The 27,724-nt window shown below is 42.5% G+C and overlaps 1 protein-coding gene across 3 annotated transcripts; it reads right to left on the bottom strand.

The window, feature by feature from the left end:
• Window positions 1-1,387: 1,387 nt before the first annotated feature.
• Window positions 1,388-26,935, bottom strand: nf2a (NF2, moesin-ezrin-radixin like (MERLIN) tumor suppressor a). 3 transcript variants are annotated; one of them, XM_062381629.1, is made up of 17 exons: window positions 26,622-26,935; window positions 26,326-26,508; window positions 23,924-24,049; window positions 23,664-23,786; window positions 21,323-21,406; window positions 16,168-16,236; window positions 15,908-15,990; window positions 13,968-14,043; window positions 13,287-13,421; window positions 13,064-13,138; window positions 12,857-12,970; window positions 12,605-12,727; window positions 12,206-12,423; window positions 10,681-10,786; window positions 8,814-8,932; window positions 7,624-7,783; window positions 1,388-2,623 (listed from the first exon to the last, which is right to left on the bottom strand). In XM_062381629.1, the coding sequence occupies exons 2-17, from the start codon at window positions 26,437-26,439 to the stop codon at window positions 2,573-2,575; spliced, it is 1,776 nt and encodes a 591-aa protein (XP_062237613.1). In that variant the 5' UTR covers window positions 26,440-26,508; window positions 26,622-26,935; the 3' UTR covers window positions 1,388-2,572. The 3 variants fall into 3 exon arrangements, with proteins under 3 accessions (XP_062237613.1, XP_062237612.1, XP_062237611.1); XM_062381628.1 differs by having other exon boundaries at window positions 26,326-26,575; window positions 26,734-26,935; XM_062381627.1 differs by having other exon boundaries at window positions 26,326-26,935.
• Between the last annotated feature and the right edge of the window lie 789 nt (window positions 26,936-27,724).

Raw genomic sequence — 27,724 nt, 5'->3', positions numbered from 1 at the left:
TTTATTTTTCACCTTAAAATAATGGCTTCAAAATCATTTTGATAGTAAACTTATAGTGGGTTGATTGCCACAGCGCCGCCGGAACGCCTGTTATGTACCCAGCATGCTTTAGGGCAAATGTCACATGGCAAAAAACAGTGCTGGAGTTGGCAGGGAGCTATAAGATGTCCTATATGGTAATGTGTGTTAGTTGTAGATTTCAGGCTTTGCCGAATTTGATGCAATACAATTTAAATTTGTTCCTGTTTGCAAACAGGGGTCAACAACTTGTGTGTGTGTGTGTGTGTGTGTGTGTGTGTGTGTGTGTAATGAATGCATATACCAGCAGAGGAGTTACGTAATTGAACTTCTATTTAAATTGGTAATAGAAAGGCAGATTGGCAGTTCAGGATTTATTCGGGGGCTTTAATGAAGACACAGTGCCTTTGGATTGTGAGTCACTTGGGTGTAAAGGTTCCCCCCCCCCCCCCCCCGTGCAGTCACATGCAAAATGGCATGGGGAGATTTTATTGGTTACTGTACTAAGCCAATCAAACTGTAACTACATCAGTATTTGTAAGCCTGAGTTGTGTCTCTGAATTAAGGCTCAGCCGGGATAACTACACAAGGGTTTTTCCCACTTATTGTGTGTGTGTGTTCTATATTCAAGCCCTCGGCAGGTGCTGCTCCCGCTCTGCACCCAACTAAGAACCTTTTTTCCAATCTGCTGCGAGACGAGTGTGCAGGCGTGACGTCAACTGTGATCCCCTGAGAATGGACAAATGACAACAGATCCTTTCTCTCTCGTCCCCTCTCGGTGTTTCAGAGGACAGAGTGGAGGGGGAGGCAGCAGGGACGGAGATGTGTGTCTGTTATTTTTTTTCCTGATTCCCCTGCAGACCTCCCACCTCAAGCTCTCCCCCCCCCCGAGGGCGAGCTGGCTCCTGAAGATGTCTGTCTGTCAAAACACAGATAAAGCCAAGGGTGGTCGTTCTCCAGCTGAGCTCAGAGGTGACGGAGCCATGGAGAAGCATACCTCGCTCTCCCCCCCCCCTTGCCCTGAACCCCCACACCACACTACAAGTCAGTCTCCGGGACCTGAAGCCACGGGTAGAGCCTCACATTAAAGGGTTAATATTGTGACAAACACACACACACAACAGCAGACACACAAAGCCCCCTGTCACTCAAGCAAACAGGGTATGTGATCTGACACAAGATGGAGGGTGCTTACATAACACTTGATTCGTTTCAAAGGTGTAATTGGATGTCTGTTCGGGTCGGGGGGGGGGGGGGGGGGGGGGGGGGGGGGCTCCTGGCACCGGAAGAATCAAAGCCGACGTTCATCGGCAAAATAACTAACAGTGTTATTTCTGTACGGGAAAGAAACTCACAGAGACACACACTCTCACAGATCAGACCTGATATTCATTTATTTTACAGGAGGAACAAACACATCTGTCACAATGTTCACGTAGAAAAATGTAACTTCACCACAGGTTGTATTTTAAATACTGCTTCTTATTCGTGTTAAATTTGGACAAAGAGAAAAATATAAAAATGTCTTCACATTACAATTCCCCAAAAAGAAATTGCTTTAAAAAAGGGGGAAAGACACATTAAATCAAAATAGATGCAAATTCATGATTCGCTAAATGGTGGTTTGTTTCACGATGTGTCATGAGCTCACATCTACAAAAACTAAAAAATATCCCAGTTCCTTCATCCAGTTCAGATTCTACGAAACAGCAAATAACAACAAAAGGTCGTCTCTTCACTTTTCGAGCCGGAGGCAGCGACAGACGTGTAACATGACTTCTCTGTGTAATCCAGATGTACACACAACGTCCTCAGGCCTCCTGTATAACACTGTGCTTACATGTCACCACCTCCAGCAAATAAAACATGGCTCTTAAAATGTACGAGGGCAAAGAAATGCACTGAATTCCACTGACACAAGAAAATCCAACTCAGCGTGAGGTTGAGACAGAAATCGTTGGCATCTTGAATAACTCGGAACACGATAAATGGTCAGTTTTTAAGGAAGAAGGAAGTGGAGGGGTATTTATCTGTACATACTGCAATTGGGTCAGAGTTTCCAGCGATAGGATCTCTCTCCTGTTCGACTTCATCCCTCAGTGGCTCGTTTGAATTTTAAAAACCAGCGGATCAGTGAATGTAGGTCAGCCCGTTGGAACACGATACAAGAACCACTCTGCAAATACTGTCTGGTTCGGCCTGCAGTGTAAAGAGAGCCTCCAAAGATCATATCAAACCACTTCTTTGTTTTTGTTCGTTTCCTTCTTTTCTTTGTTTCTTTTTTATTCTCCAACGCTGATAAAACCCAAAGCTGAGTTCACTTCAAAATTAAAAAAAAAAGGGAATGTTCTGTATTTCGCACACAAAAAAATAGAAATCCCAGATTTAGTACAAGACATAATATGCAGGGACATATCAAGGCAGTGGTCAGGTTTTTGTTCATAGTGGTTCCCAGTAAGTGATGAGACATGAGGCCTCGTGGTGTCGTCACTGAGCTGGAATGTAGAAACGAGAGGTTCATGGCTGTTTGTGTGTCCTTCACCTGGACGTGGTTTTAAAGCTCCTCGAAGAAGGCCACTCTGGTATTGGTGCTCTGCAGTGTGAGCTGTGGAGGAGATAACAAGCCCACAGGGTTTACTCGTCAGTGGGGAAAGTAAACAAGAGGAGAACATACTGCAGTGGAGCAGCACATGCAAACAGGAAATCCTGATTGGAAACGAGAGTTAAGCCTGAAACATGCTTCTGCGACTGCGTCTGCGTCTTTTCACGCCGCGGTGGCGCAAGACTCGTTTTCATTCATGCTTCCCCAACCGTTGCGCGTCTTAAAAGCAATTCCGCGCCAGAACACTAGGCGGAGTAATGCTTTTTGTCGAGACGACCTTAGAGACGCCTTCTTTCTTCTTCGTCGATTGTTTATCTACATAGCCACTGCGGCTCCTCGTAGCCTTTTTCTGGCGGACAAATCCGCCAGTCAATGACAGGTTATACAAGTGATCATACTATCGGATATCTTCTGCCAAGTGCTCTTCTATTTGGTCTATATTCGTTCTTCTAAATCTTCCGTGATTTCTGCCGGTATTATGGGGCATGAAACCGGAAATGCAGCTCCAGAAGGGATGTAGAGCAGACCAATCACAGCCTTGCGGGCTGAGTGAGCTTGCGGAGCTTTGCCGTAAATTTTAGAAAAGGGGGTCGACACCCGTCAGCACGTAAGGAGGGATACAGAAGCACGTAAGGGACCCGGAAGGGCTCTTGCGCTTACGGGCCCGTGAAAACGCAGAAGCATGTTTCAGGCTTTAGTGAAATCATTTCCATCAGCCTCTCTACCTGATCCAGCCCTTCCACTCCAACCACTCCCTGTCTGCTCAAACCTTCCACCTGAGAGACCATTAAAACCAGTGTGGATGGTCAACAAGCTGACTGGGTCAAAGCCTGTTAACAGAACTTAGCTTTTAGAATTTCCTGGTTGTCATAAGCTCTACACGACTAAAAAAGTTTTGTCCAAGCCCAAAGTGTATTGATGAAGTGTCCTATAAATTAATGTCCAATTAAATTATTTACTAAGGTAAAGTAGCATTTACAAGCAATACAAGTATTTCTTGCAAATCCAACTGTAATTGAAGTACAGAAGTCATATAAGCAAATACTACTTACGATATCAAAAGTAAAAGTACTGATTTAACAGAACCCGTCAGTGATGCAAATTTACTTTAGTCAATGATCATGTTAAGTTTGTGTTTTCTGTGTTGTACTTCCTGTACTTTGTTGTAAACACAAAGTTGAAACGTGAAGTTAAACTTGCACTTAATAACAACAACCACCTCCGGGATGCAGGATTTGACTGATGTCCGCGGAGCTTTGATATAAATGTACATTTATTCCTGTTCAATCCAGTCGAGCCTCCGTTGAACATCAGAGTAAATCGAACAGATCCAGAAACAGCAGCTCCTGCCACAACCCGTGATTTGAGTCGTTTCCCTTGACTAATCAAAAGACTGCGTGATCAGAAGGAGAAGATAATTAGACAGTGTTTGTGCACTTTGCTGTGTTTACTGAAAACAAACCCCCCCGAGGTGATTCTGTCTGTGATAAATCTCTGACGTGACGTGTTGTTGATACGTCTTACACCGATTCTAATTTACATCAACTCAAAAGCAGAACCAGCCTCACTCCGGGTTTACAACCGGCTCTGATAGACAAAGAAACCCGGGACTTCCTCCGACGCCCTACTTCAGGAGAGATAATGAAAGAGACCGGGGGGGCAGGACAGGTAGGAGATCGATGCCAGTCAGAGAAAGCCAGTTAAGAGTTTTTCTCTCCGGGTTCAAATGAGCTGCTGACGGATTCATTCGGGCCACTGGCTGTGCTCTAACCCCCGAAGCAAACTTCACCATCAGCTCATCTCCTCCAGCGTTACAGGAGGTGACTTCCATCAGGTGGGGCAAACTCTCTCTCCCGTCCTCAACGTGAGCAGGGTGAGGGGAATTAGAGCATCTGCCAGAGTAAATATTATATCAGGGATGAAGGAGGACAGTTAGTGTAATCCAGGGTATTTCTGGGGAACGTGTATATCAGGGGACTTAAGCAGAATCCAAACAGAACATTGTGTGGGACAGAGACGGATTTGCAGGGTAATGTTTACCAGTCACCTTCTACTGTCCCTGCTGATATAAAGTATGTGTTGTATGAGTTCATCTATGACTGAGGCTGTATCCACACTACTCCGGAGTTTTAGAGATGCTGAGACAAAGAAGTTTAGAAAGCTTTGAGTTTGAAAACACTTTAATCTGGACGAGCAGAAACGGAGATGTTTGGAATTGATTCCCAACAAACGTAGCCTTTGCTTATTCGTCAGGCTCCCATCACATGACCTCCATCTGGAAGAAAACCACTGGCATTTGCCTCGGTTTCCAGTGTAGAGCGTGACATGGATGATCAAGGATGAGTGTGACTGACCCTGTTGTCTTTGCTAACAGCTGTTGTGCGGTTAAATCTCTTTTGTTACCTGATGGGGATGGAAACCGGTGCAGAGCTAAAATACTTTGGACAAACACTGTTTAAGTTTGAAAACAGCATTTAAAACAGAACTCTCCAGCTTTGTGTTCCACTCTATCACTATGTCGTCCTCCAAATGAATAGCAACACCTCTAAATGCAAGATCCCAGGTAGGAACGGTTTGAACAACACAACACTGAGCTACTTCCAGAAAATAAATATTTCCGTAAATCGTAAAGCAGAAATAGAGAAGCCGAACTCCTTTGAGTGCCACTTTAAAAAAACAAAATAAAAATAAGCTTTTCCTCTTGGTGAGACTATAAACGGAAATCAGAGCAGTTGTGTTGTGATTCAGTTGTTGAGACTAAGCTCTCCTGACAGGCCTGGGGCCAGCGGAGCAGAACCTGCGGCCTGCTGGATGAGCCGAGGCGCTGGCCCATGTTAAGGTTCTGTTCATTAATCATCCAGAGGGCAGAGAGGGGATCTGGACAGGGTGCAGCCGGCACTGATGCTCCTGGCTCAGAGGTCTGTGCTTCATTCCAAACTCCATCTGACCTTCTTATTCCCCCCCCACACCGTGTGTTCCCCCTCCTCTCATCCTGTCCCCCCCCCCCTTCCCCCCTCTCTCTGTGACTCTGCCTCTCTTAAAGTCCTCACCCTTTGAACATTTTCGGTCAACCTCAGCCTTTCGACAACTTCACATCTCTTTTGGCACGGCAGCCTAAGTTTCCTCACTCTCGATTTTCTCCTCCCCTCTTCTCTGAAGTGCCTGGTGCAACCTTCCCCCCCCCCCCCCCCCCCCCGTCTCACCCTTTCCCCCTAACTAATAAGATGAATGCCAGCCGCCTCTGGTTCAATTAAACCAACAATTAAAACTTCGCTCCTTCTTCCCTCCTGCATGCTGGAAGTGCCCCCATCCATCCAAATGACTAATCACCACACGGAAATCAATTAGTGCTCCCTTAACAAGTGTATTTTACACTAGGAGACAAAACAGGGGGGGGTTACACAATGTGCTGAAAACAGCTCGAATTCTCAATCGGTAATTTTACAGAAATCGGAGCGAGCGTGGGTAGATGGAGGAAAATTTGTGTTATCTGCCAGTTCATCATAAGATGGTGGAAATAGAATCCAATTTTTATAACAGTTTACATTTTTGCCTTTGACCAATCGATTAAAAAAATATCCCTCAAGCCTCCAGAAAGTTTAGCAATTCATCCAGTTTTTTCTCTCGTTAATATATCAAGTATGTGTTTTCAATCCGAGGCTCTTATGACTTTAAAAATCTATTTGTGCTATATTTAAAACGATTCTCTTTTTTTGTAAGTTCATCGTGACCTTGACCAGCAAATTCTAATCACATCATTACCAAATTCTCAGGAGTTGCCCTGAGGCGTTCATGAGAGATCGTGATTTTTCATAATGTAACGGACAGATTGGCCGACGACCTGAAAACATAATGTCTCCAGCCACCTACTGTTGCCGGCCCGGAGGCATAAAGAACTCTAATTTCCCTCTCAGTTGTTTTTGTATTTCCTTTAATAAACATAAGAGCGGTAATCACTGAGCACTTGTAGAGGTCACGTTGAAGAATTAATAATTACTGCCCCTCCCCCTCAAGTGGAGAATTGTTGTTGTTATTGGGCGATGCTCTTAATCAAAACCCAGACTTAAAACAAGACGATGGCTGAGATGTAAGTGACGTACGAGAGGATTATAATAATTTGATGGACAGTTTTCCTCAGTAGATGATGACACCTCACCATAGCTTCACGTAACTGGAGCTGATCCGACATCTTTGGACGAGCTACGAACTCGTAAATGTAACCAAGATGAATTAAGGATAAATTGAGGTGTTGGTCTCTACATCTTAAATTATTATTAACATAAACAGACACGGACATTCTCCAAGCTTTTCAAAGTTTACGATACTGAATTTGAAAAAACCCACAAATATAGTTTCTCTGCTGCACCGACTGCAGGAAGCAGCTTCACTGTGTCTCTGTGGCTTGGTTTGCAGTCACACTCCCAGGAGGAGGAACTTTTGCTTTCAACCTCAGCTCCTGAGTCAGTAATTTTCTTCAAATTTCGGTACTTAAATCCAATTCAAGAGGAGTGAGGACGTGTCCCTGTGAATGAAACCCCACCCGGCTGCAGTCACTGCAGGTTTGCCTCTAACCAGGAGACGTTGAGGAGCAGCTGGAAGAGGCTTTTCCTGCTTGTCTCTTGGGTTCCTCTTCAGAACTTTACTTTCAGTAAAGACTCTTTTTTTTAAACTGCTGAAATGTAAAGATTTCAAGGAAGAGATGTAGAGGATGTTCCCAGAACCTCAGGTTATAGACAGATAGATAGAGATAGATAGAAGCTGCATCAGACTTTGGAGGAGAATTTGGATTAGATGTGTGGTTGTGTTTGGATTTAATTGAATTTCAGGTTTTATATCGATTTTTCAATCTCACTGTGAGGGGCAGATGTAATCAGATTTCTGTTCTGCGTGGATCAGACATGACATGTGATTACTATGTGTGTTTTGGAGGATACAAGGGTTTATTTGGCCGGCTGTGTGACAGTGTGTGTATTCATGTGTCTGCCATGCAAGCAGGTAGATACCTTTTTTAAGTTGCTCTGCTTGCTCGTCCCCTGCTCTGCGTTCTGGTTGTGAATGATGTCCAGAGGAGTCTCTCTCTCTTTCAGCTTCAGGCTTTCAATCTCCGTCTTCAGCTCGTTCAGCTGCTCCTGCAGGTGCTTGCTCTTCTCCATGTACTCCACCCTTGACACAGACAAGTTGTAGGAAAGAAGATTTAACTTTCTGCTTTTTTTTTATAAGATTCAGACAATCAGATGTTGTATCTACATCCATTTAACATGTTTTGGTCAAAATTATGAGAAATGTGTCATTTTTCAGGACCAGGGGATAATTAGGAAATGATAAGTAAATGATAAGTAAATGATAAGTAAATGACTCATAGACTGACGGGTCTGTTTTATGTCCTGGATATTGTTATTCTCGAGAACTGGAGAGCTTTGTCGATTTAAAAATGACATTTGGGTGTGAAAGACACAGAATAATAGAAGGGGAAAACATCATCACATCAGAAAGATTTTTCTGAATGGACTGTATTTATAGGGCATAGCATTTTTCTAGGTTTAATGACCACCCAAAAAGCTTTTACAACCATTCAAAGGTCCCTTTGCTATCACCCCCACATCCAATTTACATCAGAGGACCTGGGGAAATCGAACCCTCCAACTTTTCGATTAGTAGACAACCCACTCTTTCTCCTCAGCCACTGCAGCACCTTTTTGTATATATCGGCCACTTCAGTCCCAGTCTTTCTTTAAGTTTTACGACCAGTTAGTGGACCTGTCGTCTCTCTGCTCAGTTGCAAACCTAATTACCTCATTAGATGACAATGAAGACCCAGGTAATTGTTCGACTGCACAGCCAGGGTCATTCTCGTTTAAACACACTTTCCTGTCTGCAATCAGTGACACGGCGAGGGGGGGGGGGGGGATAAAATGCGTGAAAGCTGGCCGCGGCATCAGTGACAGCTGAAGGTCAATGGCTCACCTGAACTCTGGATTAAAATGTACATATTTAAACGTGCCTGTGTTTTCCCAAGTTAAATACAGCCTTAAGTTACAATCTTTCTCAAACACATTTTTGAGGTAGAGAGATGTTCCTGCTAAACAATTCCCATCTGTCATTCAAATTACACAATGAAACCACTGGAATCCGGCTACACCACATAACCAGAAAGTGTCGGCTTCAAACTCGCTGTAGATAAAACACGACTCACTTCTCTTTCTCGATCTCCATGGAGAGGCGTTTCATGTCCGTGTCTTTAAAGTCGAAGCTGAGGTTCTCTCTGCTGAAGCTCAGATCGCGAGGCAAGCTGTCGGCCGGGAGTCCAGGGGTCTAGAGGAGGGACGGACAGATGAGACGGGAGAAACAGATGCAGACACACAGATACACACAAAATAAAAGTGTGAAATTGGAAAGAAGAAAGAGGAAATTAATAAAAACTATTAACAAAAGGAAAAGCGAGGGGAACTATTGGAGAGATTAAAAATAGAAATCAAGACGACGAAGAAAGAAAGTAGTGGCGTATATCAAGGGAAGTACAGATGTACACCAGTATACCTCTAGGACACATAGATGGAGAGAGAAGTCGGAGGAAGAGAAAGAAAGATGACCAATTTGATGGTCACACACCATGAATTCAGAAATATATTCCCTTAGATCCATGCAACATGTCTCAAATGTATTGGCCACACAGCACTTGAATAAGAAATGGACCTCAAACATAATATAAATGTAAATCCATTTGTTGGCACGTTAATCTAAACTGCACGGAGGATATATCCGACATAAACGCGGCCTGGCAGAGCATGGAGGGCAATCAGAGGCTGACGGAAATGGGAACAGAGAACATTGTGTACTGGTGTGATCGTGAGTGTGTGTTTGTGTAGTTTTCACCAGAGTGCTGATAAGCATACACTAGAGATCTTGTGGCAATCTGTCTTTCATATGTATGTGCACTTGTGAGTATGTGTTTTGGCTTTTCATTCATATGCTTGCAGGAGAGTTCTTTATCGATGTCCAGCCTCTCAATGTAAATCTGTGTGTGTGTATGTGTGTGTGTGTTTGTGTACATGTTTAAGAGCGGAGGAACATGTAGTGTGTGGGTTTTCTGCATGTTGCATGCTCTTGCGTGGGCTGCCTCATGTGCAGCCTGTTCTTATGCAAGTATCTCTTGTTCAGTGTGGATTTTTGTGGCTACAATTGCATTTGTGAGTCTGTGTATGTGTGGGACTGTATGTGTGTGCGTGTATATATATGTGTGATATTAGCAGTCAAAATAAAACTGTCAAACCTTTACAGCTATGACATACTTTCATACAAGCAGCAGCAGCAGCTCGTACTTCCAGATGAGAAAGTGAACAATATTTATAAAACACGACTGCATGTACAGTTCCTCCCAACGGGCACATTGTGTTCATGTACTGCATAATGTGTGTAGTATTTGCAATAGTTTGTATGCATGTATGTACATGTAAACATATATTGTCTGGGGGTTTTCAACACACACATATACATATTGTGTAACCTGTAAATCATTTAGAGCTGCAACGATTAATTGATCAGGCCAGAGATAATTGGTCAGTAACTCTGAAAATGTATTAATCTGTTCAATCAATAAATCAATCTAGTTATTTTCCATTGAAGAGGCCAAACATTGAATCATTCCATGTTCTCAAAATTGAGAAAGAAGAGATTTTTAAATTAATTTGTCTCACAAAATAGTGAACATCATCATTTTGGGGTTTCACGACCTTTAAATCCGACACCAAGATATTGTGAGCTGCAATTTTCACTGTTTTCAGTTGTTGAACCAACCAAATGAATTGAGAATTTAAATAATTATTAGCTGGAGCATTCTCTCCTCATTGGATAAACTGGTAAATATGCACATTTCTGTAGCATAGGAGCTGTAATCAGTAAATATTTGGTTATTTCACTTGATAGAATTTTCAATGATTTAAATGTTTCCATAAACTCATCAGTTAACAGCTCCGGGCGACTTGTTTGTTCTCCAACATTAACATCAGACTCTGTACAAGTGTATGACTTGTGTTTTATGTGTCTAATAGTGTAATGGTTACCGTGTACACAGCCTTGGTGGTGATCTCCAGCAGCTTGTGCTTTGCCCTGCGCTCCGACTCCCGGGCCTCCTGCAGGTCCTGTTTCAGCTGCTCAGCCTCCTTGGCCCTGAGGGACAAACACACACAGACAGATGCAGTTCATACTTTAATTCATCTCACGCTCCTTCATAGAAATCATCTAAATTAAATCACAAACGATCGGACATAATCGACACATCAGCACTCAGTGAACCAGGAATGTCACTCTGTTAATACCCAAGTGATCAAATTCCCATCAGACAATCCTTCCCGACTCCATTACAGCGCCAACGAGCCTCATCTTGGTAAGAATTTTGATACGGCGATGATCACGTTTCTTTTGATTGTGTTCCTGAACACTCAGCAGTTCCTCGTTGATGTGGGGGAGCTCGGTGCCTCGAGGGTTTGAGTGGACCGACTCATTTACATGTTGAGTGCCACAGGTTTAAATTTCTCTGGTGCTGGAAAGTGCTCATCCAGAAATTGCAGCTACTGGCAAGTGGTTAATGGTGCCCATTTGAAATGATTGCCTAATAAATTGTGGAGTAGGGGCTGTGAAGTGATATCCTATCTATATGTAGTCTTCTATTATGAAAATGACTTCAGCTCTTTTCTACAATGATTGGCAGCGCGCGGATCTGATTGACGATCACTCATCAAGGTCTAATCCCCTTGTGCAGCTGACATCTACAGACCTTCCAAAAAAGCATTTGATTTGAAAAACTCAGGGAAGAAGAACAAAAGTGAGAATCACAAACTTTCTTTTTTCATAAAAACAAATCAAAAAGTCAGTCACAGCGGAGTGGAGCATCAGTGTGCAGTGAATGAGACCAGTTTGATAGGGTCTCCTACCTTCGATCAATACTACTGCTAACAATTAACCAACAGGAATTAACCTCTGTGCCTCAAACCTGGGGGTGGGGGGTGGGGCTGCTGAACAAAAGATGCCCCCCCACCCCCTCTTTGTGCAGCTGTAAGCGCTTGATTACCTGCTTTTCAGCTGCAACGCAAGAACAAAGCCTTTGGAACTAAATGATTTGAAATAGGTTCGAAGTTCTCGGTCTGTGATCAGTTTAAATGCAGCTGAGCTTCTGTGGCTCTGCACCCGGAGCATATCGACCGACTCCTGAGCTGCAGAGCAAACTGTTGTGCAGCTGCGTGTTTGTGCATCTTGACATCGAACACTTCAGCAGCTTGAGCTCACGAGTTGAGGAAGTTATTTAGAAACTGTTTTGAGGATCATCTTAACACAGAACTCACGCTGTTTGAGGAAATTTGTATTTCAAATTTCAAAAAGTGTCTTGAAAAGTAAGACAGATGTAAAAACAGAAATGTGTGTGTGTGTGTGTTTGTGTGTGTGTGTGGGGAATGGATCCAAGGAGAGAGATAATGATAACAGAGACAAAGGCACTTTGTGGCCAAAGCTAAACAGATGTATATTGACTGCAGCACTCATGGCTCTACTCTCGACATTCATCCTCCCGCTCCTTCTTCCTACGCTCCCCACCTCCTCTCCGACTCCTCAGCCATCTTGAGAGCCAGCATCTCCGCCTCCAGCATCTTCTGCTCCATGAGCCGCCGCTCCTCCTGACCGCGGATGGCACTGACTTTGATGCGCTGCATCTCTGTCACAGCCTCGGCAGCTTTCTGGGACAGCAGCTTGGCCTCCTCCTCCGCGATCTGGGCCTTTTCCGCCAGCAGGTCGGCCGTCTGCTCCGAGCGCAGCTGGAGAGGAGCAGGGAGAAGGGGAGAGGGGGAGAAACACAGAAAGGTGAGACAAGCGAAAAGAAAAGTGGAAAATGGGCCAAAGAAAGTGAAAAATATAAAGACAGAATGGCCGACACGAAAAAGAGACACATCCAACAAAGTAATGGATTTGTGATGAAGCTAACCAATCCGGTCTTACCAGTGCATCGTTGGCCATGTGAGCCTCATCCTGCAGCTGCATCAGTCTCCTCTCCAGCTCGTCCCTGGCTCTCTCTGCCTCCTCCCGCAGCTGCTTCTCCCTTTGCAGACGCTGCCTCTCCACCTGAGCAGCACAGACAGGCAGAGTGTGGGCAAATGAGAATATGATTTATTGGGAAAGTATGTAGAAAGTTTACAATTTTACAATCGACATGTTTAAACCTATCCCCTCAGTTTTTTCCGGTATCGGTACCTGTTTCCTGGCCCTCTCCTCTCTGGCCTGGGCCCTCATCTGCTGCACTTCAAGCGAGTCGACCCGTCGCCGGCGTATAAACAGGTCATGGTTCCCTATACACAGCTGAAGGATCTGCACACGAGGAACAAACAACAAGAATGTTTCCACAAGTATTTGGCACTGGACATCATCAAAAACAGCTTTGACAGTTTCAGCTGAACTCACCAATTTGTTGACTCTCAGCCGTGAAGAGTTGAACTTGAAAACATTGGTCTTTTTGTCCAGTGGTTTGATGGTGAACTAAACAAATGAGAAGACAAGTAAGATAAAAATGAGGTCAGGAATGTATAGTAGGGCCAACATACAAATACAAACAGGCTGTCATTCACATCTATGGACAATTGAGAGTCTCCAGTGAACTTAATCTTTGGACTCTTGACTCTCCCACCTCCTTGTCGCTGTAGGAGATGTTGCGGATCTCATTCCAGGGGAAGGAGCACTTGGGCGTCAGCCTGTTGTCCGGCTCGTAGATGTGCAGGCCCAGGGCGTCCACTCCCAGGAGGAGATCTGTTCCTTTTTTATTCTAAGCCACATCCGCAGAGCAAACAAAGGGCATAGTGAGACGTTTTCAGAGCAAACTTCCAGTCAACAGTTATTTGTTCTTGTGTTTGACAGAGGTGGCATTACCGTGACTCTACCTGCCCAAACTATTTGTTCGAGCTGAGCTTGAACAATGCCAGGTGCGGTGTGTATACAGGCCGCCTGGGCTTGTTTACTTGAACAGTCGTGCTACAGTGAATCACCAAGGCTGAGGTTGACTCGGTGGTATTTTAAAATGTCTTGGCCTTTAAGAGAATGCCTCGATCAAGGCCAGCGTCACCTCCAGTGAATTTCTGTTTGTTAAGAGTTATAACTTTGTTTGTGTTATGAGTCACCTGGGGAAAAAATCCAGTGTCCACCAACAACCATTGATAAAAAAAAACACAAATTAGTTCATGAAATGCTCGAGATTCAAAACGAACGACCCCGCTTCATTTCACATCACCATGGGACAACTGCCCCCCCACCCCATGCCACTCCTTCACATTAGCTCACTTTGTAAAGATACAGCAAAGCAGCATTGACTCACCCTGATTAAAAAGTAATTGACGCCGTACATGTCCAGGTCCTGGGCTATTTTTAAATACTCCATCTCGGCTTCATCCCTGGTTCAAAGACAGAGAGAGAGAGAGAGAGAGAGAGAGAGGGAGAGAGAGAGAGAAAGGAAGAGAAAGGAAGAGAAAGAGATTGAGAGGGAGCCAGGGGAATTGAGAGGGGGAGGAAGGGAAGAGGAGAGAAGGGAAGAGGAGAGAAAAAGGGAGATCAGACCTTGTTTCCTCTGCTTTTGTGTGTAGCATCTGTCATGTTGTTGTGATCTCTGAAAATGCCACACAGCTGAAAGCACGAGCACAGTGCCGACACAAATCACAACTATAAGTCTCTAATAGGATTTAGGGGTTTTGCTTGATGGAAAAGACGACTTATTACGACGCCTCAGAGTCTATAAATACAAATCCCTAAAAACTATTTCTCCTTCCTCTCTATCTCTATCTCTCTCTCCCTCTTTCTCTCTCTGTAGTCTGGTTGGCAGATCTGTTGTACTTTCAGGGTCAACTCAGAACACTTGCATACTTTGATGGCTGAGTAGAAATCAGGGCATCTCGGTGCCTAAACTTTTAATAAGTGTCTGTTTGATATGGGTGGTAGAAAAATTGATGATTTAAGCTTCATCAAAGTTTAAACAGGCAGGAGAGTTTTATGCCAAGTAAACAAATCTTAACTGGGTTGGACACTAAGTAGATTCTGAGGGTCGGGGGAAATTTAATTAAAAGTGTTGCTCGGTGAAAAAAACAATAGAGCTGTGTCCTATAAACAGAAGAACATACAGAAAATGAGGGACAGTGCATTGAATGTTTTTATAAATCAAAATTACACAATTATATAGATCAGAATACAGATGAGACAAACTTTAACTGTAGGATGTCACCTGGAGCTGGATATTAAAGCTTAATACTACTTTTACTACTGCTTAAAAAAACAGCTCCTAAGTTCACAGCAGATTTGAAATTGTGTCTTGACTAGATTGTTTCTAATTTGAGTCAAAAATAAGGAACCAATCTATTGTGGTTACAACAATTCATTCTGAGGGAGACACAGTAAATGTCTGCGGACAATTTCATATCAACCCATTCAAGGATTGTGGAGACATATTTCAGTCTGGAGCAAAGTGGTGGGACATTCTTGGAGCGATGGAAGCAGCGATAAAAGCTTGTTTGTATTTGTCAAAGGAAAGTATCACAAAAAAGATCAAATTGATTTGTAATTGATGCCAAACTCAGTTTATTCAGTGACTCAACAGTGTCAGCATTAGGCCGGAGACCTCTCTCCTCACGCTACACTACATGATGTTCTAAACAATTAAAATGCTGATTGTGTGAGGACCACCGACTGAGTTCCTTCTACTGGGCCTGAAAAGGATTATTGATCAGCACCAGTGACTCAATTATTACTTTTTTTGTCAAAGTGCTGAGGCTTTTGTCTTTTCAACTTCAATTTCCTGCACAGAACACTCCACCCACGGGGTTTTAAGAGACTCCACATCCCTCACACCGACTCTCAACCCACTTCTAACTTTGTTTGGCTCAACGGTGGAACACAGTGCAACGACAGAGCCACAGATTGACAAGTTTGCACTTGTCATTTTCTGTAGCCCTCTTCATGACGTTATGTTTGCTGCAGATGAACCAAATAATGTCTCTGTCCTGTGAATATAAATTCAGTTCATTGATATGATTTAAGCTGTGCCATTCGGTGCTGTTGAGTTAACAACATTTTATGATGTTCATTAATTCACCTTCAAACAACTTTCACGTCTCTTTGCATCTCACTGCCAAAAGCGGACTGTGGTTTTGCATAAAACATTTCTTGCGGAACCGACTTTTAAACACACGCCACGTGAACTCCAAACTCTCCAGATTGTGCTGATGACGGTGGAATCTCAGTGGTGCAGTTCAGTGCAGCACTTCTTACCTTGTCCGGCCCCTGTGCTCCGCATAGCACGCGGTGATCCTCTCCTCCCACATCTCTGCAGTCATCTGGTACAAGTTAATCACCTGAAATGGAAAGAGACACACATAAATATCCATGAACGCACAGAGAAAATACAGTAGCTGCTGCAATGCCTCATACTGTATCCTACTGCTGGTGTGGGCTTGGGTGGGGAGACGAGGGGGAAAACATCATGCATGAATAATAATAATAATAATAAGTAAAACCCAACTGTCACTCACTCTCTTCGGCAGAAGTTCCTCCTCAGCCAGGAAGCCAGGTTTGTGAACATTGGGCTCGTAGTCTCCGTACTGGGGAATGAAAATGGAGCAAAAGTGTCAAAAGGATTAAAAATCACTCCAAACCAGTCACCACTATCCACCTTCCCACCAAAACCAGCCCGGACTACGTGTCTCCTGGGAGCCGTTTATAAGACAGCAGCGGTGAGAAAAGTTTCTCTCTGTGTTCGAATGGCCACTGCTCTGCCATCAGGCCATTAAACCTGCACCGCTCACCCAGCGGCCCAGTTGCTGTGAGACAGTATAAATGACGCTATTAGAAAATATCTCTGAGAGAACGGAGACGGATCACTTATCATCTGAGGGCCGGGGCACAAATTATATCACGCATGTTTTGAAGAGCGAAATGAATGGATTAGGCATGACTGAGTGGCTGCGGGGAATTTCCTCTCAGCTACTGCAAAAGGAAGAATATGAATTAAACATGCAGCTCCAGTTTATGACTCTAGATTTATGCAAGTGGGTTAACACGGACAGTTACCTGCACCTCTGCATCGGTACATGATTTTATCACAATCCAATCTAGTTGTTTCTTTCCTTTGCTTTGTGATTTGCTCAGACAGGTGACTGATAAAAAACGGCTGATATGGGCTTTTCACTTACATACATATATTTGCCCATATGCTCTGATCAGGAAAGTCCTATTTTACGTTTGAAGTTAAATTGAATTACTGCGTCATCTTCAATTGGACAACTACCTGGAAGAGCAGAAAATATTTCAAACGTACAAAGTGAAAAGGACCAACACCAAAACCCAAGGACTCTAAAGCTACATGACACCAAGTTTTATAGAAAACACACATCATTAAGTCCTTAAATGTTTTTATACTGGATCTTTTGCACAGTGGCTCATTTGCACAGAATAAATTAGACACCCTGGATCATTTTTGTGGCTCTAACTAATATTTATACTGTGTTCATAGTGGTTCTTTAACCACTGGGGATTTAATTTGATTTTGTCATTCTTTCTTTTTGTGCACACAAGTCTGAAAACAGTACCGAACCGAGCTGGGTTTAATAAGCTCGACACAGACTGGGAAAGCCTGGAACTGGTGCAGTGGCCGACGTAGTGGAGAGGCACAGGGGCATTTAATTAGATCTATCCTCTTCAGTTTCCATCCTCGCAGCTTTACCTCCCTCATTTCCTCACCTGTTTGCTGGTAACTGTTTAATAATTGATCATATATATATATACCGGGGGGGGGGGGGTATAACTCTGGGAGACAGGGTGACATTCTAACAGTGACGCTGGCTTCAGAAGCTTTCTGCTTACAGACCATTCTTCCAATTATTTCAAGCAAGCCCAAACTCACAGCAACAATCGATCCTCTGAGGAAAGCTACGTGTCAATATTTTCACTTAACATCATCACCAGCAGAACAACAGTGACCACCCCCCCGTAATGGATATATTCTGCTCGATAAATCCGCCTCTTTGAATCTATGAAATGACTTTTCTCACACTCTCCAGGCACTTTGAGGAAAATCCATTTTGCAGCACAATAGTGAGAAATACAGGTTTTCTCATATCAAGCCATAAAATACACAGCAATGAAAGGCTTTAGTGCTACGTAGATTAAAATGGGACTTTTTCTTATTGGCTCCGGTGAGGCTTCTCTAACAGAAGTTTAGTTTTACACAATGACTCCCATCAGTGTCATTTACGCCTGTTTGTCTAATCCTCCTCACTTGGTTGGACAAAGATCCCGGAGGTGGAGAAGCCGAGGGAGTTCACCTCACTTTACCGACTCATTCTCTGCACCACAGTGACTCCCTCTGCATTTTTTTTTCTTCCAGAGCTGAGCAACTGTTTCTCCAAACTCCCCATCGAAGCCTCCTTGCAGCAGGGCACACGCTCAGAATACAAAGCAGGAGGTCGTGAAAAACCTCTGCAGAGGCTGAGCAGTTAGATGATACACACACTGAAAAGTTCCTGTGGTTCTTTAATCTCATGGTTTAGAACATTGGAGTAGTTTAAAGAAAAGGTAGAAACCAACATATCACCTGTAACTAACTGTGAATAGGTCAATGGCACTAACATGCAACTATGCTGTGACAGGTGTTAAAATTCCCAAAAGTTAATTTAGAAAATTTGAATATTTCTCTTCTCCATCCAGTCACCAGATGTCAGCCTGAACTGTAACATATAACACATAAAAGGCACTTAAGTGAAAAAAGTCCCTATGTTGAATAATCCTGCAGGAAATGTGTTATTGTCATTTTTCATTCATATTTTCTCCATTCTTTTTTGGGGTTGACCTCAGTATTTACCTGTGTTCAAACTCCCTCTGTAAAGACAGAGAACATGTTTAAACACCCTGTTCTGTATTATTTCCATTATCCCCTCGATTCACACGCTCTCTGTTACTCATCCAAGATAATGGTAGCTCTTATTGCTCCCTACTGTATCTGGTGTGAATTATATGACAATCAACAACGTGTGCAGCTGTCCGCACCTGAATCTGAACATCCCTTAGCTATAATTCACATTGTAGAAGAAAATAGAAATCCCTTTTATACATTAAAGTCAAATTGAGAATACGCCTTTACTCTCTCCACGATGCTATCTTTAGGCCGGCATACTAATGATTAAAGATGAGTCAGGATGCCGAAGTAGATCCCACTGTGGGATTCGCTCCACATCACAGGCTGCTGTGTAGCACAATAACAAGCCCTGATGAGAAAAGGAGAAAGGAGCAGTCTGCCAAAAACCTCTCAGCAGCTGCACTGCTAAACAAGAACCTGTCTTCTCTTTACAATTCCAATTTACGCCGACTGGCTCTAATCAAAGTGGACTGACTGCTGATCAAATGAAAACAGAATGTGGCCGCATATTATTTTTGTTGCTGTTTCCAGATCCACGGGACTCACAACAAGTCTCAAGCTGATTTTGCTTGATCCACATAGTCTCCTTTACGCCGGGCCTGTAAATTGGCACGGGAGAGGCGAGTCCCTGAGGACGCCCGGCCAAATCTTTGAGGTAGCGCGCCCGGTCTCACTAGAACCTGTCTGCCTGTCAGAAAAGCTGCACCTCACTCAATCTCCTTATCTTTTTCTCGAGGATTTCAAAGAGATGGGATCCTTCAACCAAAACGAGTGAGATCCCTGAAGGTTTATTAAGGGAGCCTCTTCCTGTGGAGAGATTTGTATACACACCACATGTGGTTCGATCCTCGCCCGTTAAACCAATGAACATGTTTATACACTTCTTGTCAAACAGGACGATCCAGTTCATAGTGCTCATAAAGTATGCATAACAAAATGCTAAATAATGAAAACACTAATACCACAAAAAGAAATATAAATGATATGAGCATTAAAGGAAAATCAAACAATATTAATGATTAAATAATACATTTGTAGAACAAATATCATAAACACACACATTTGGTAAAAGGCAGTGTAAAAAGGTCAGTTTGGAGCCGGGCTGCACGATATGACATCAAATCTTTATCTGAATGAACTGTCACATTTAGTTACCCTTCTTAGATCCCATTTACAACTCTCTGCCTTCACTTTGCTGATCGGACGTGTGAAGTAACTTAACGTCAAGTTGACTCAGCTGGTGTGGACTAGAGCATTTGTTGATATTCAGGGTTGCATTTCACCAGAGTAGGATCCTTTCAGACTGATACTGTCATCTCCTCTGTCACTGTAAAAGTCAGTAGATAATCTGAACTGTCATTCTTTCATTTCCCATTGAGGTTATTTGTTATTTCCTTGTTTTTCTTATTTTGGGTTTGTCTATTCTGGGCTCGATTGTCACATCAGATTATTGCATTTGTTGTCTCATCTGTTTAAGCTATGCATCTCTAAAAAAAATTTAACAAATATTCTAGCAGAGATACATGCAGTCAGCTTCGGAACCATGGACAGCCCTGTGTAGGTGCCGCACTGCAAAATAACTTAAACTGTTTCTAAGTGTTTCCCCGATGCTGGTATTAAAGTAATTTCCCATTAAATCAAACAATGCTTTGTTTGTGATGAACAACCAGCACTCGGGTTGCCAGCAGTGCTCAAGGCGCTGTGGATTTTCCGTGACTTTCTCTCTCCAGACCTGCTGAAGCAGCACCATCGGTGTTTTCCCCAGCACGTCCTGACTTTCAAAATAAAGTAGTTTACCAGAACAGTCATGCTCTATGTAAGAAGACTCTAAAATACCCAACCTCCTTCACTTGGAGCAGCCACTTAATGTCTGAACCTCAGAATAAATAGACGAAAGCAGACATGCAATCCTGAGGCCACTATCCTGACACTCTGCACCACTTGCAGCTCTTCAGCAGCTACTGGATCCTAAAGTTAATTAAATGAGATTGTGATATTTCATGAAGCTGTGATTTTCTACCTGCAGATCTACTAAGTGGCTGCTTTGGCAGAGCTGGTTGTTCTGCATTTTTAAAACTGTTAAAAGTTTGAAGGCTACATTCTGAGCACCCATACTCCTGGTTTGTTTGTTTATCAAAAATATTTCCTGCAAGGCCCTGAAGCACTTTGGGAAACACAGAGAAATTTTAAAAATCAATACCAAGTGTATCCGTTGAAGGTGTAATGTCTTCTGGTTCTTATCAGGACTCAGACGACAGGTTTCTGTTTTAATTCTGTCTGAGGTTAAACAAGTCAAACCCATAGGTGACAAACACATGCAGTCTGGACCGTTATAGAGCAATGTGACATTTTTCAGATAACGAACAACCACAGAGAATTCTCCTCAATTTCAAAGTTGCCCACGAGCTAATCACGATTTTTGATTTTTCCTTAGTCTTCTACAGCCGCATGAAGTGTAGTTAATTAATTCAGTAGAAGATGGTTCCAGATGGGCCAATATATTCTCTCAGTCAGTTCACACTGATTTGATGACCCACTTTGTCAGATACTGAAAAACTGCTGCGTCTTCACAGCTTTTCTTTGGAGCTGTAGTGAGTCACAGCTTTTACCAGCTCGGACCAGTAATTCAAAGCGAGGCCATTTTTTCACACAACTTTCAAAGGATGCATAAAAAGTTAAATGTTACCCAGACAGACAGACGGTTGGATGGATGGATGGATGGATGTGAGGATCTTGTTTGAGTAAAAAACTGAGATTCCAGTAAAAGCACGAACCTTGGCGTGGACAGCGTAGGACGCCAGGAGGACGGAGGCCTCGGGCGGACAGTGGATCTCCTCCTCCAGGATCCTCCTCTTTACCTGAGAAGACGCCATATCTAATTAGCTTTCAGACACAATGAAAACAGTCTTGACACCTCAGAGACACAACTTCTGACTTCCACGACTCTATTCCCTTCATTCTAATCTGTGAGTGTCACATGCAGCTGATACACAGTGTTCAGGAGTCACTAAACAAGTTATAATGCGCCGGGTAAATAAACTTGCAGGTACCACAGCTACACAACACTGGCACTGGCTCAACTCAGTGTGGACTGGAAGGAGGACAAACTGTGCCATATAAATATTGTACGAGTAAAGTATCATACCCACATGGGGACCTATTAGAAACCAGGCCAGGAACTATGTACCTCAGCCAACAGTATTTCATATGATCTTTAAGCTGCTCCAGGAATATGGGCTTGCTAGTGAGCAGAACACAATGACAGGACAGAGAGTCGGAGAAAAGCTCCAGATGAGAATTTAAGGAGAACCGCCTGTTCTTAGAACTTCTGTTATTCCTAAACCCCGAGGATTTCTGACTTTATGTTTGTTTTGTTCTCCAATTCATGTTTTAAGGAAAGAATGGCTCATGTTTACAAGTGATGCCTTTACTGTCATGGATCACTGTATTAATATGTTTTCCTATTTAGGGCGGAAATCCCCTTTAACAAGCTCCTTCCAGATTAAAGTGCCGCTTCTCGCTGGGCGTCGCATCCCGAGCTCCGTCACCTGTCAAACTAATTGAATCCAGAACTTGTGTAACTACATATATAGAACACAGAGCTGGATTGTAAGGTTGCTCAATTACAACTGCGCAGGGCTGTAGGTAGAGGGTGTGGAATTTGTTGTTGTTATCAGAATCTTGCCTTTAAGGTTACACAGGGAAAACACACTTCTGCTGTAGTTATGCAGGTGAGCATTTTAATGCTTCAAGCCTTATCATTAGTCATGCTGTCTTCTGGTGTTTCGAACTAACAAAGGTTTGAAGCCAGAGGTGACAGCCCCTTAATCGGGGGTGAGCGCTAAGTGGCTGAGCTGCAATCAGGTTGATTACAAATGACACGATGTGACACGATTGCAGGTCCAGAAAAGTGTCTGTCAGTGTGTGAGGCATGTGTGTGTGTGTGTAACAGGGTCAGTGATCGTTTCTGATAAGCACTAATCCCGCTGAAGGCCTGCTCCTGACATCATGGGAATTAATGACAGCCAAGTTATGAGGAAACAGGCGAAGCGAGGCGAGGCACATTTGTTTTCCTCGCCCCTTGTAGCTGTGAATTGCTTTTACTGTTGAGTGATTTGTCAGCTGTAGACGGTTTCCCTCTGAAATAAATAAATTGCGCCGACTGCCTCTAAACGGATTAATGACACAGATACACCAGTTTCGAGTAGACGTGTGCCGCTATCCAAAATCCAACACAAATGCTCTGCCGTCTGGAGCCACGGCACAATGGGGTGAGCGTGAAGGGAGTGATATGGAAGACGAGCATCCCATGGAGAATTAGTCGTTAGCCAATAACTAAGCCCCTTAAAGCCTAATTTGTAATTGATAAATGTGGCTGGAAGTATTGGACGACGACGGGAGCCCGGTTACAAATCTCTTGTGAGCAGAATGGTGTCGCAGGCGCCGTGGGAATTCCCCCGGAGAGTATTATGTGGAGTGAAAGGGCAGCGGTGATAGGTCGCACATTGATCCACATGGCTGCACACAATCAGACGGGGACAGAAAGTGAGGGAAAGTGTAAGTCCGAGAGTGTGGACGCCCTGTTGGGACCGAGTCAGACCAGTAAGGGAGCCACAGATACAGAGCGTAAATTCAAATCCCCGGTGAGCAAGGGTGAAATGGAAAATGTGAAAATGACAGAGCTCATGAGGGCTTGTGTTTTTATAAACTTATTTGCTAAAGTATTTATTTCAAACTAATTAAGATCACACTCGCTTCTAAGGGTGTTTTCTTTCAAAGCCTCAAACACAGCCGACCCTCCAGGAAGATTACATCAAAGAAAAAGGAAGTGCCTGCCCACTAGCCAAACAGTAATCCACAGTTTCCTCTGGGAGGCCCGGTGGATTTGAGGTTTACCTCTACGCCCGTGGCAATTTCAACTCAGAGAGCAACAGAGAAAGAAGGGATGGTGTCAATCAACATACGGGTTAAGTCTACAAAGAACCTTCTTGTGGACTGATGAAGTGAAACAGATAAGTAAACAGTTTTGATTTGATAAAGCGACACAAGAAGAATATAAAACTCTTCTTTAGGACCAGAATGAGAAAACAGGAGGTGTGTACTGTGTATAGTTACTTGTAAGAAGAAGAGATGCTGTGTAATATCTTGCACCAGCTCCTCCTCAGCATTTTCAGGGTAAAACTTAGCCAGGAAGTGGAGGGTAATTGGTTCCTCCTTTGGCACCTCCTGATCCAGAACCTGCGACGGTGAACCAAAAACAAGGGCATTAAGGGAAATCCATTTCCTTCTCATGGCTGCTACACCTGCTGAATATCAACGATGTCTACATGGCTCAGGGCTGTTAACAAAACCAGTGTGATATTAGAATCACTTACCCTCTTCTCCATCTTCAGCCATGCAACGGTGTCCTTGATGTTGTACTGGAGCCCAAAGAACCATGTCTCCCTCAGTCCCAGAGCTCGGCATACCATGTCGAACAGGTCTTTTCCTTTCCACTTGGACTGAAACGTGCAAACGTTTTAGTCTCGGGACAGTAACTTAACGAAACATACAAAAAAATATCTAGAATAAAAATGTCAATCTGTCAGAGCTAAAGTTTGATGGTAAAATTCAAAATCATGCCCTACTTCCCCGGCTGCCGTTGGCCTCATCAACTAGGCCCGGGACCCCCACCTGACTCTGACTTTTATTCCACCCTCACACCTCAAGGATGTGTTATATTAATAAATTAACACATTATCTCATATTATATTATACAGTATTACATTTTGCATTTCACTTTTTACTTCACTTTTTATATCTTTTATCTTTCATATATTTTTATTCAGAAATGTTTATGTCAAAACAAATGCTACTTTGTATAAATATTGGAAAAAAGTGAGTAAATAAGAAGTAAACAGTGAGTAAATATATACTGGTTTTCTATTTTTTATTGCTTTTACTATGTATGTTGTGTTTATTGCGTTTTATGTTTCTATGTTCATTGTATGCACCAATAACCAGAGCAAATTCCTTGTTGGCAATAAAATACTTCTGATTCTGATTCTGATTCTGATTCTGATTCTGATGTTAAATTTTCAAGAGAACAAAACGCCGGTTGAAGATTGAAAAAACATTCATAAGATGCAACGTGTACTGAATCAAGACATCCCAGCATTTCTATCAGAACCTCTGTCTCTGGTTCAAAGCTACGAGCAAAACATGGTCTCTATACGAGTCAGCCATATGAGGCCCACATATCCAATTTAGAAAGCTTTCATCTGCAGCCTCGGAGATAAATCAGGGTACAAGCTACTGTCAAGAGTACTCACGGCTGGCGTGGGAAAAAAGTTTGAAACTTTGAGAAGTAACGGCTCCACAATGCAGCAGCAGGGTTCACAGCTGGGGCCATTTCGAAAAATGAATATTTGGTCTATATGAGCTACACTTCTTTTTTTTTTATAAATGCTATTTACAAAAACCCATAATTGATCAAATTATCACCCCGGGACAGAAAATAGAAACCCCAAACTAGCATCAGGCTGCTCTTTGTAATTACAAACTGCCAACTTCAGCGGGGTTCCTCCCTTTTTAAGTACAGAGATGGTGTCATTTTGATGGCTTTCCGCTCCGGTATATAATCAACCAAGTCATATATTCATCCAGAGACACAGATATAGGCAGAATTTACTGTATGAGGCAGGAACATGACAGGATGCTAATGTTAACTCTGTAGGGAAAGCGATGCACACTTTCCTTTGCAGCATTTCGCCAAAGTCTTACACTGCATTGGGTTTCGCCACTGAATAATTTTCCTGATTCCATTGCTGCATATGACAGTGATAATTCATAAGAGATATGCAGAAGCTGCAGAGCACAGTTCAAAGACATTTGCTGCCACCTAGTGTTGAAAAGAGGATACAAACTTTGTACTAAGGTTGGGAATTAAACCAACATCAATAAGGTCTGATTTGTATTGATATTTATTTTTTTATAGATGGTGAATGTGTGTATATCACTGAGACTGTGTGACTTATTAACTGTTTGGTAAAGCGTAGTTTAAAAACCAAAACCTTAACTTAGGAGCAAAAAACCTGAATAAAACAATAATGTGACATTTATCGTGATGATTAATGTCATCAACTGATATGAATATGTTTTATCTTGAAAATACTTTTCTGCCACATCGTCCAACACTACTTTGTATTTACTTTGTTAGGATTCACATTGCAACTACGCCAAGACTGCTGACTGAGTTGGATTTAACTGTGTACTTTGTAGTTTAGTATGTAGAATGTACTTTCTTGGATTAATGCTTGGATTATTATCTATCTACCTATATACAACATTTACAGTTGCAATAGAATAACATGTACTTTTACTTGGTGCTGTGTTTACATGCATGTACTTTCTATACAGTGTATCTGCTTGGATTAATTTCTATCTATCTCATTTAGAGTTGCAATAGAAGAACAAGTTTGTGATTGTATACTCATTGTTGTGTTTGCAAACACTATATATACTTTATTTACAGTATAGTAGCTTGGCTTAATATCTACTTATCTATCCACATCACTTACAGTTTAAAAAGAACAACAGGTGTGTACTTGGTGCTGTGTTTACAAACACTATATATACTTTCTTTACAGTATGTCTGCTTGGATTAATATCTATCTATCTATCTGTTGAAAGTTGCGATAGAACAACAGGTGTGTACTTGTTGTTGTGTCCAGACAATAAACGTGGTATTTGGATGAATACATGTAAAAAAAAACTCGGTTGCAGGAGAGCTCCTCACCTCGCAGCTGAACTCCATGTCTGACTCCATCGTGCAGATCCTCACGTTGAAGTTCTTGCTTTGTTTCCTCACCAGCGAGTTGAATCCCAGCTTGGCAGCCAAGGCACTCGCCATGACGTCGACCCGTGCAGGTATCTCCCAGGGATCCAAACTCCTGCAGGCTGCACTTTACAGAGAAGTCATCTGATGGAGGTCACAGCAGATGAACACCTCATATCCTGACGCTGGTGAACTTCTATCACAAGTTTACCTGTTGCACATATTAATGGTTTGTTAATCTTATTCGCTTCACGTACTTTGTAAGTAGTTTTTTGAGAAGTTCACCCAGGAAACTGTTTACAAAAGAGATAATGATTTCCAAGACTTGCTAATGCTAACTCAAAGCTAAATAAAAACAAGTTAGCTAACTTTCTCTCCTGTTCACTGTTGGCCTTTGTCTTTCGCTGGAGTCGTTCTCTTCTACACTGTGAAGATCTTCAGCTTCTCCATGAGGTTATACATCCAGCAGGTTCCCTGTGTGGGGGGGTGAAGACACTTTGGCTGTAGCATCGCATCGCCACAGGTCTGGAATGAAGCTAACTGCTAACACTCCTCTGCTAGCTAGGTTAGCCCACAGGCAATGCCGCGTTCAGGTGCCGTGTGTAATAACAGTGTAGCAACTAGTGAGATACTCTATCAAGTTCAAAAGCTCATAATACAAAAGTTGATATAGTTTTTGATAGCCTGGGTTGTGTGGCCTTAATGACAAAGATTTAAATTGAGACAAAAAATAAAGAATAAACACAAATATTCAGTAACTTAATTCAAGGTGCAAGATTATGTTTATGCTGTAATAATTTGTTGGTTAATCTATTGGTCACTTGAAAGAATATTTTCAGTGACTATTTTGAAAATTGTTTGATCCATCCTTTAAGGAAAAGGAGGTTACTGTTTAACTTTGTAAAAGTTGCTGCTTCTTGTCATAATAATGATAATAAAAGATAAACTTTATTTCAGACTCGTGGGCCCATAAGAGTGAAAAAATGAAATCAAAGAAATGATATACAAGATGCAGCACAACCATATCGAATACACCTATCACAATTAACAAGTACACATGGATTTAAAAAACATACAGACTTTTGTTTCACTGTTTACAAAAACAATGTTTATTATGATCATGTTTATTGCTTCAATTGTCAATTGAAACAAACATAAAATCATGCATCTTCCCATTGTCCATCTGTAAGCACAGTAAACAACAACATTAATAATAATAATAATTGGTTCCGTCAATGACTTACTATAACTATTATATTAGGTTTTTAAGCTCTTTGTAAAACCACACAGGAATTTTTCAAAACATTCTGTACAGAAGTGAAATAGAAAAACCTTTTTTTGAATTTTCCAGCGCTGTCCA

The sequence above is a fragment of the Platichthys flesus genome, chromosome 3 (assembly GCF_949316205.1).
Source record: "Platichthys flesus chromosome 3, fPlaFle2.1, whole genome shotgun sequence".
Taxonomy (NCBI): Eukaryota; Metazoa; Chordata; class Actinopteri; order Pleuronectiformes; family Pleuronectidae; genus Platichthys; species Platichthys flesus.
Note: the sequence above shows the minus strand (reverse complement) of the source record. Positions and strands in the feature narration are given on the sequence as shown.